The sequence below is a fragment of the Falco rusticolus genome, chromosome 10, assembly GCF_015220075.1.
Source record: "Falco rusticolus isolate bFalRus1 chromosome 10, bFalRus1.pri, whole genome shotgun sequence".
NCBI classification, from domain to species: Eukaryota; Metazoa; Chordata; class Aves; order Falconiformes; family Falconidae; genus Falco; species Falco rusticolus.
Window position 1 is genome coordinate 1,492,435 of NC_051196.1, and position 10,645 is coordinate 1,503,079.

General features: G+C 50.1%; 1 protein-coding gene across 1 annotated transcript; it reads left to right on the forward strand.

The window, feature by feature from the left end:
- The first annotated feature begins 295 nt into the window (after positions 1–295).
- Positions 296–4,226, forward strand: INS (insulin). Its single transcript, XM_037401469.1, is given in 3 exon segments — positions 296–372; positions 922–1,127; positions 4,090–4,226. Coding segments are annotated over 3 exon segments (420 nt in total).
- Positions 4,227–10,645: the final 6,419 nt, after the last annotated feature.

Sequence of the window (10,645 nt, forward strand, 5' to 3'; positions counted from 1 at the left end):
TGCCAGCATTAGTGTCAATAGTAATCATTGCAGCTGTAATAGCACCATTATCTCCTGCTAAAAGGGTCACTGATGGCTTCAGGGAAGCAAAAACAGGTAAGATGAAATGAGACGGAAACTGCAAACTGATGCTTCTATCTTAACTTGCACAAAGACCCGCTGGTGCTACGTAGAGGGAAATTAATGTGCACAAGCAGCAAAAATTTTGGCTGGAGTGTCATCAAGGAGGTGGGGCTCGCACTAGCCCTTGTGTCACTTGGGCTAATGTAAAGCATATAAATAAGGGAAAGAGAGAATGGCGATATTGCTACCAACCTAACAGTCTTCATCTCTCAGAGCAAACTTCTCCCCATCTCTTGCTGCCACTTCTCGGTAAGTCCGACTGTCACCCTTTTAGCTTCCACCTGTTTTGCAGAGCTGTTTCCTTAGGCTGATGTAGCTGGTGGTGACAAATGCTGGTTTGCTAGTCTGTGAAAATGAGGGTTCCTCAGGTCTTTGAGCACATTGTGCTGTTTTGGGACCATCACCATATGTAACAGCCCCTTTTGACTTGGCAGAGAGGGTTTTTCCTCTGGAGGTGTCTGCTGATCTCGGCTCTGCTGGGTGGTATGCTACAGGGCTCGGTGGGATGGCTTTTCCAGTCTAGTTTGACCTTTTGGGGGAAGTCAGCAGGGAGGCCAGGACTGATGTGAAGATGTGGATGGAGATGGACTTCTGGTTATAGTAATTTGTCATTTACTGTGACTTGTAAACCCTGATGCAGGAAGCTCTCCTTCCCTCCCAAGCTAGGGCATCTTTAGAAGGTCCATCTGCTACTTTGGTCCCATTCTCATGCCAAAGGAGCCGAAGGACATAAGGTGCTTGGTGACAACATATTTCTCTTTCCTAGACCTCCCTGTGTTTCCTTTACCTCTTAATCCCAGGTCTCACCCTGCTCACCATGGCTCTCTGGATCCGATCGCTGCCTCTCCTGGCCCTTCTCACTCTTTCTGGCCCCGGGACCAGCCACGCGGCTGCCACCCAGCACCTCTGTGGCTCCCACTTGGTGGAGGCTCTCTACCTGGTGTGTGGAGAGAGGGGTTTCTTCTACTCCCCCAAAGCCCGCCGGGATGTTGAGCAGCCTCTAGGTAAGTAAGGCTGACTGCTATGTGATGTGACACGTAGCAACCGCCTATCTTTGACAGTGACACCAGGAATGTCCTTGATGGGGAATGCCGGGAATACCTTTAACATACCAACAGCACCACATTGCCAATGAAAAGATCTTCAGGTTAAAAAGCCAGATGGGAGGGCAGGCAGGAAAGAGAATTTATGAGGCAAAAGGAATTGTGCCTGAAAGCTCAAACCTGTCTATTTCTTTGTGTGGCCGTTACACCAGCCAGGGAGTACTCATAGAAAACAAAGGTGGAAGGAACCCAAGAGGTTTCCTTCTGCCCCAAGACAGGATTAGTTGCCCCCATCCTATTCCCGACCCATGCTCATCTGGTACATTCATAAAAAACCTCCAGTGAGAAAGCTTCTTCTGCCTTCTGAAACTGCCTGTTCCCGTGCTTAACTGACCTTCTTTTTGAGTGTTTCTTCCTGATATCTAACCGGGACATCCCTTGCTATAAATTATCTCTTGTCTTCTCCTTAGTGGATGCAGGGAAAAGTCTACTCCTTTCTTCTTTATGGCTGCTTTTCAAAATATTTGAAGCCTGTTTTCATGCCTAATTTTAACCTGTTCTCAGCTAAATCCCCTCTACACCCTGCCACTACCTTCTTAGGTCATATTTTCTAGATGTCTGTCCACGCAAATTGTTCTGTACTTGGTCCATATCCTTACTGCTGATGCCTGGAGATGCACACAGGAGCCCAGCTGAGGCCTTGCCGGTGCCAAGTAGAGCGAGCAAACTGGAAGAACGATATTGCGTGTTTTTCACACCATGTTCCTGTCTTCCCAGGTGGTTTGCCTTTTTCAAAGCAGCACTCCACTGTTTATTGACAGTGATCACTGTCTCCCTTGGATGTATTGACCTTTCCTTGGGTGGATCAGCAGTCCTTAAAGGAGTGCTACTGCAGTCAAACCCTCATCCTGGAGGCGCAACACAGTCTTCCTGCCTACCTTTAGCATCTTCCCCATTTTTTACTGTACAGCCTCCCATCTTTTCAGTATTTGTATAGTTTCAAAGGTAATTTTTAGTAGTAACGTTGCCCTTCAAGGGGCTCGCAGCCCCCACAGCTTTATATCACCTCTTATTTCATGGTGGTGAAATGCTGGTGGAGCTACCTTGGTTCCCCTTCTTAGGATTCCTGGACCACTGAGGAGCGTAGGAGCCAGGAGGCAGAAGGAGGTGGCAGTCCTGCCCGCACACCCTGTGGTGCTGTGCCACTGCCCCGGTCCAGCACTGTGTGCCTGCATGGCAGTGCAGGTGGGATGACGGTCCAGAGAGCTGCCCTTCAGCACTGTGTTTGTATCTAGATGGGGCCAGGACCTGTAACGCAGGGACAATGTCTCTCCTGGATGCGGGGACCTGCAGCTCCTCTCAGCTTTGGCTCCTCCATGAACCCAACGAGCACACCCTCTCTTCTGTCTTCCAAGCTACTAATGGAGACTGAATAGGTGCCAAAGAGACCCCAGCTAAATCCCAGTCATTTCAACCCTCTTGTTTCAAGACAGACCATTACTTAACCTCCCCTGACTACAATACACCTCTCCCATCATTTCTCTTTCCATCACACACTGGTTTCATGTGTATCCGATTCCTTCTCCTGCAGATGTAACCAGCCTTAGAGGTCTTCAGAAGGTGAAACCAGGTGATGCCATAGCAGAGGGCTGGCCATGATTTGTTTTGAATGGCCAGCTGGGCTGGTAGTCACTCCATTCTCCGACTATTTGTTTCTGAAGACCACCATGAATGGGTTGGAAGTTTTGTTATCCAAATTCCTTAAATGCTGTATGGAGTATTTCATTAGGGCCAACCAGTTTGAAAGTATCTAAGGACTTTCCACCTCTTTATCCAGGACTTTTGCCGGAGCCACCACTTTGTCACACAAACTTGTTGTGTTTACAGTCTGCTTACAGCTGGCTTGAAGAATGAAGACAAGTAAATCACAAAACATTGACTAGCTATTTCCTCTTCTACTTAATGTTGGACTAAATCTTTCCTAAATTTTCTTCCTAGCACACTAGCGTAATGATTTCTTGTTACTCCTGTGCCTCGTTCATTGCATCACACTTTGGGGGTTTGGGGATTTTGCATCTTGTGCTGTACTTTCATATTGCCCTAGAAACCACATCTCATTCTTGCTTTCCAGGCATTTTCTTTTTGTTGTTAAGGGCTCTTTTCTCCCTACAGGAAAAATCACTGTTTTATTTGCCATTTTCTATGTTTTCATTGGGCAACTAAAACCTAACAGTTCTGTCCACAAGTTTTTAAGTTCCCACCAGCAAATGAGACATTCTGTTGAGTTTTGCCTGTGTCCAAATACCCCAGTTTATTGTTCCTCCTAAAAACTTGTCCCCAGCTGTGAACACGGACACATATGAACATTTTTGCCATCAGCTCGAGGCTACATCCAGGCAGCCAACAGAAGCAGGGTGTTCAGGACCGGCTGGGAGATGCATCCAGCCCCAGGACCAGATCGTCCTTGCAATTCCATGGACTTCCCAGTTGTGTGCCCAGGCTTCCAGAAGAGTGGGTAACTGCCCGAGGGGGGCTGCAGTCCCAAGCAATTCATCTCTCTGGAGCAAACCAGCCCATTTTATCATCTTTCTTAGTAGCTGCTCACCCCAGGGAGCATGCAGGGTTTCTTTTCTCCACACACCTTCTGTAATAAAGCCCCTGTATCGCTTTGTCCCTCACACTGCTGATGTCCACTCGGCTTGGCTCCTTCTGAGCACCACAGGATTATTTTGGGAGAGGAAATACAGAGCCTGAAGGTACTACAAGCAGCATCAGCCCGGGGAACCCTTTGCAACTCCCTCCCCATTTCCCAGCCAACTCTGGCTTAAAAATCTGGTGTCTGAAAAGGGGGTGTCTGCCGGGCTCAGCAGCCAGGGCCGTTGCTGTGTGATGTCCCATGGCTTACCTTTTTCTCCCCTGGCAGTGAGCAGTCCCTTGCACGGTGAGGCCGGAGAGCTGCCCTTCCAGCAGGAGGAGTTTGAGAAGGTGAAGCGAGGGATCGTTGAGCAATGCTGCCACAACACGTGCTCCCTCTACCAACTGGAAAACTACTGCAACTAGCAGCAAGACCAGTGGCAGGGAGCTCGTGGGCCACGAGTAGAAACACGCACTTACACTACTGCACCTTCAAAGTGATTGAATAAATGTTGTGGATCTATTCAAAGGACTGTGTCCAGTCATGTGTCCACATCTTGGGGAAGGGGCAGTGATGTGTGCTTTAGGGTGTCCTTCTCCATGCTTGGGTAAGGCGGTTTTAAAAGGTCCTGGAGCCATCCATCACTTCACACTACCCTTCTGCAATCCAAATGAAGTCCCTGGGAGGGAGGGAGGGAAAGAGGGAAGGAGGAGGATGGCACAGCACCAGAGTGGGTACGCAGAGCAGCCGGTACCCCCAGTATCCGGGGCACGAGGAGGAGAAGGCAGGGAGGACTGAATGAGATTTCTTTTTTCAGGGAAACATTACAGGGGAATATCTGTGGCAATGTCATGCTAATCAACTTCCTGCAGCTCACAGCCCAAATATAGCCAGGCAGCTGGGAGACCAAACTTCCTCAGCTGCGTAATGGAAACAGTTCAGATTAAGCAAAGAATTAAGTCACCTATTAATTGTGCCCAGAAAAATCGTGGATGACCGCCACGACCAATTTAGAAAGTGTGTCCAGTTCCCCCTTCTGCTTGTGGAGGCCCAGGCAGAGTCCCTGCTGTGGGATGTGCTTGTCGTTCACAAGTATTTGACAAGTCACAGGCAGAAAGTGGATTTGATCCAAAAGGAGTTTTGAATGTATTGGCCATGAGCTGGGCATCTCAGGGCAGCATCCCCGCTCCTGTTGCTGCAAACCCCTTCCAAATATCTGTCCCCAAAACTGCCGCTTTCTGGGAGGACAAGGTGCCACTGCAATGCCAGCTGGCTGGGTTGGCAGCGCGTGAAGGGAAGGCTCATGTCCCCTCTGCCGAGGGACTCCCATGCCTGTGTGGTGGAAACCGTTCAGGAGGTCCCCATGGGGACCTGTACTTTGCTGTTGGCAGGTTTTGAAAGCTGGTCTGAGAGGAGGCTGTGGTTTTAACAGCCTCTTTTCCCAAACCAGAACTGACTGCCTCCAGCGGAGCCGTGCAGATGAAAGCTGCCATCTCATCCCTGCCAGGATGCATTGGGCCTGCTCCGATCATGAGCACAAAACTGGCAAAACCAACACAGACTGAAGGGCTGGGAAAAGCAGCCGGAGGAGCTGCTGAGGAGACACAGCCATCAAACAGGAAATCAGGAAGCACCAGCGATTCCCCACAGTGACCTCCCCACGGGGTCCCTTGATGCATCCAAGAGCCTGTGACAGGGGCCCCCTCCTGCAGGTGCCACACCAGTGTCGCCCTGCTGGTGTTGCTCCCCGCAACCACCCTTCCATCCCTCTCCATCAGCCCTTCCTCTGGGCCCTGCTGAATATTCCCAGCAGCAGCAGAGCTTGCAACTGTGACAGGCAGTCTTGGGCCAAAACCCTGTAGTTATGAAAGCATGGCAAGAGGTTTGCTGTTTCTGAGCTACTTGGCTCCTACCAAACCTCACAGCACATAGCCCCGGTGGTTTCTAAAGGGGAGTCCCTAGAAACAATTCTTCTGCCTGTCCTGGTGCCCCATGAGATCAGCACTGATGTTACTGCAGTGAAAACAGTAGATCTGTTGCTCATGGTAAGGCCACTGTCATATTCAGGCATGCAATGAAGTTCCAACAATCCCTCACATCCATCCGCTCCAAGGAAATGCCACCCTGATCCCAAAAGTAGAGTGCTGGGTCTGCTTGCATGGTCTGGAGGGAAAGCTCATCCAAGAGAAGTGCTGCCCTCCACAGCCAAATACCCAAGACTTGTTGGAGTCACCTGGACTTGTCCTGCATCACCTAGGACCAAGATCTTGCACTCATCGTCAGGGGTCCACAGAAAGCAGGTGAGCAGAGGGGTCCTTCTGAGACAAGACGGAGACTTTCTAGTACAAATCTGAGATTTCCATCTGTAGCTACCTGACCAAATTGTACGGGTCCGCTGATGGGAAAGGTTGGAAGTACGACTACTGGAAGAGAAAGAGGTGGTGTAGGAGGAGCCTTGAGTAACTGAGTAACTACTGCCAGCCTGGTGCTAGCGCTTCTCCAAGTGATGCTGAGTGGTGATGGAAACAGCTGGAAGAAAAGGGACATAGCCACATCTGTGGAGATACCTCCGGCTTCTCCAGGAATGGGGCACATGTGTCATGCCAAGGACAGGCACAGACTGGAGCAGTCTAGAGCCATCATTTGTAATATCAGAGCTTCACCTTGCCTTGCAGAGAGAGCCTGCGTGTGTTCAGCACCAAAAGGACCAGCAGCCACTTGCTGTAACAGGGTGCGATTCCTGCATCCCCCCCCAGGACTGTTTATCTGCTGGCACTCCAGCCCCAGCAGCAATGCTCAGGCAAGGACAGCTCTTCGGAGATGCCCAGCTCGTTTCCTGCTCTCTGCCATTGTTTGGTTTGCTCGTTTGTTTGTTTGCTTTTTCTGAATGCTCTCAATTAGGACTGGTTGGGAAATTCCAAATGCCACGTTTTTTGCTGGAAAATGTTGATTCATCGAAATCAGCACTTCCCACAGGACCAGACTGGTTTTAGCAAGGCAGGATTCGAAGGGAAGAAGGGATGCAGGAGGTTCAGGTGCCACTCTGCAATCATCAGAGCAGTGATTTCATCCTCTGCACCCGATTGCCCAAGACCACACACTAACTGCCAGGCTCTGGGCTACCCCGGGGTGGACTCTTCTCCTTCTGCTGAAAAATTCCAGGAGGTTTCAGTAAATGCAGAGTGGGAATTGTTTTGAAATCTTAAGATCGGGCAGGACCATCCTCTTGTACCCAGCTCAAGATGCGGTCCAGTATTTCCTCGGCAGGTTTGGATACTTGGTGAGGTGGGGGTCTGGATGCACCAGGGGCCCAGCTGGTGATTACCCAGGGCTTGAGCAGAAGAGAGAAGTGTGAGGAGCAGAAAGGGGCCGTGATGGACATTCTCCACCATTCCACTGCCTTTGTGCCCCCTGGGAAAAGGCATCAGCAGGTCCCTTGGTGGAGAAGGGGAGGGGCTGGTGACCACCTAGGGTCGGGGAGGAAGAGATGGCCTCATGTCCCCTTTGGGGATGCTGGCAGTCTGAGTGCTCTACAGAAAATATGCGGTTGCCATTGCTCCCTTCCTCCCCAAAGCTAGAGCTGTCCTGGAGGTGTAAGGCATACCATGAGCTACACCGCTCCCCAGGAGGTGCAGGAGAAAATACCACATCAATTTGAAACCTGTAGAAAATCTTTAAAAAAAAAGTCCTTATGAATACGCTTTGCTTTCCAGAACTGAAAATAACATAAAGGGCCAGCTCTTCACTTTTTAAAAGCTGCAGCAAGGTGAAGGCCAAAGAACAAAGGTTCTTTTCCCCCTTTTTTGTGGGACTCCAGGGAAGGAAGCCTGAAGGCAACCCCACGCACTTTCCACACTAGAGCACACGGCTCCTCAGCTTGCAAACGTGATGCTGCTGGCTCGCTGACTCTGCACTGCGGCAGGGAAGGCAGCTTTAGACCCCTACCCCACCCAAACCTGAGGATGGGCAACAGCGCAGGGTGTCCTTAACTGTGGTCCAGGATGAGATTTCTTTACAAAGTCTCCCTCAAATCCCTGTGCCCTTGTCCAGGCCATGCCTTGCTCTCAGAAGTGCTTGGGAGATGCTAGATCTTGTGAATTCCTGCAGGAGAAGTGACTCAGGGACAGGGAATGCTACATCCATTGACCTCCCTCCCCACTCCTCCTCCTGCCGGGCTTTGCATTGTGATCGTTGGGAAGGAAATTCATCCAGCCCCCTTTATTCTGACTCAGCAGTTGCTTTGAAGTGATTTTTGCGGTAGCGGTGGGGCATCATGCCCGGCTAAAATATCTTGGCTCTGCTACTCTTGCAACAAACTTCCAAAGGTCTCATGCTAGCGGTGGAGGGCAATTTGAAGAGAATGCAAATAAAGGCTTCGGTTCATTCATGCTGCTTGAATAGAGAATTGAAAGCTGAGCCACAGAGGGGATTGCAAGACAAATTCTTTGGGCTGCTGAGTTGTTGACACTGCCTAGAAAAAAAGGACCAAAGTTGCCCCTGTATCCTGCGTGCGTCATCCCTTACCCGACAGAGCTCTGCCCCGGCTCCGAGGGAAGGGGAGCGATGTGCTCCAGAACGGGAATGGAGGGGAGCCACTGCAGGCACTGACTGCTGGGCTGCCTGGTGGCCCGGTGACAGACCATGTCCTCTGGGTTGCTGGATGGGCTGTGCTGCCCTGGCTTATCTGGAGAGGAAGGGAAGGCTGCCACTTTCCAGGAGCTAATCCCACTGTATTATTTCCTTTTCCAGGAAGCCACAGATAGAAGAATGCTCTCTATTACCCCTGGGACCTCATAGATTCACTTTATAAAAGAAATAGCCAGACTATACCTTGGGATTTATTTCTTTTTTTAAACCGTCTTATCAGCTTTTTAGGAAATTTTAAACCTGCATACAGCCTCTCTCTTTATCTGCAGTTTGATTCCTTAATAACTGGCTTGCAACGATGACTCGAGTTGGAAAGCACGCACTGAGCAGATTCAGTGTTAACACCTCAAATTCCCTCTGATGTAGACTGACCTCACCAAAGACACCTTTTCTGAACAAAAAATAGCCTTTCTTCCTTCTCCTTTCACCCCGGGCAGGAAGAAAGCTTTAGGTCAGGCTATAAATTGATCTGGAAAGCCATTGCCAGCACATTGCCTCTGGGTGAATTATTCCTGCATGCCACCGGGAGGAAGGAGGATGTTTTTTTCCAATGCCAGGCTGGCTCTCGCATCCCCCCCGGGTCCTGTTGGGAAGAGCAAGGAGAAGCAGATCCGGGACAGTAACGGGAAGCAAGGCAAGCCCGTAGGAGCGCACAAGGAAATTATCCGAGCCTTAATCCCTTCCCTCCATCTTCAGCCATCTTCAGGAGTGGCAGCAGGAGGTGGATGAACCATTTGGGCTCCTCCAGCCTCCTTTCTGTTGCTGGAAGAGCCAGCCAAAATACGGCACTTTTTTCCTGTCTGGCAAATGCCAGGATTTCCAGGATGCACGTGGTTGCCTATGCCAAAATTGCCCATGACATGTTTTCAGATTTCGAAAGAAAATGGATAACAGAAACAAATTTAGCTTTTGATTTCCAGGTTGTCGCCATTTGTGCTTTGTAACACTGGATTTTGGGTGGGTGGGAGGGTGTTTTACAGAACTGCCAACTTCTGAAATGTAACTTTTCTGTCAAAAAATAACGCAGCTTCCTCTTTTCCAATCAGAAAATGGAAAATAAAATAAAAATGACACCACCCACCCTACACTGACAATAAACCATTCTGTGAAAGTTTCAATGGAAACAATTTCTACCCTTTTTTCCACTTATCAGAAACTTCCTCCGCTTTGGAGGCTGGGACCCAGCAGGGTCCTGGCTCTGCAGACATGCCTGCCAGCAGATCTTGCACACCCGAGTTTCCAGCTTTTCCTACTTGGTATGGGAACGTTTGGGGGGAGTTTTAAAACTTCTCCCCAGTATATGCTGTCTTGGACCCTGGGCTTCCGCTGATTTCAGTGGTGAGAGAAAAATCACAGTGAAACAGCTTGAGACCTGACCCACGCCTGGGAAAAGCATGCCCAGGGTGCAAACCACAGTGTGCTTCTCTCCCGCTTCTGAAATTGTTTTTTCAGTTGCTTTTTAAATGTCTGCAACCTAAAACGGGCCACATTTTTCCAAAAGCTGACACCTTGTCCTGAAATAGTGAATTTCAACCCCAAATGAGGAAAAAAGCCTGACCCCACGACATTTTGATGAAATGCAGGCAGGTTATTTTTCAGCCCTAGTGCCGGTGCAGGTGTTACGAGGCAGGTGTCCTGCACCCACGTGCATTCTGGCTGAGCAAAGCAGCCGTGCTTCTCGGTGGTGAGAAGATTGCGGTGGGAGGGGATGAGGTCTCCCTCTGGCTCATGCAGCCGGGGTAGGGAGCGGGCACCTGGCCCAGCCTGGCTTACACCAAGGAGGTGGGAGGACTGCCAAAGGCCAACCCCCTCCCTCAGAAAATGCTCCACCGGCAGCTCCTTTGCTCCTGCAAGATCGCTGACCTCACCCTGGGGATGCCGAGCGGCACCAAGCACTGACGTCATGCCCGTTTTTCCTTTATGGTTTTGACTACAGAGCCCCGATGTCATTCTCGAGATGCTTGCCCTTAATCTTTACCCCGCAGAGCTGTTGCTTTGACTGCCCCGTTTCGCTGCGCATCCCATTTAAGAACATAGGACTGGGAGCGACTTCCAAGCCATTCACCTTGGCCCTTGCTAACCTTGAATCGCTGTGCCTTCTTCATCTCCAAAAAGGTTTTTTACATCCCAATTTCTTCCTTTGGCCTGTGTGTAGTTTTAGTTTCTGGAACCTTTCCTGAGGAATTCATCCTCTCCT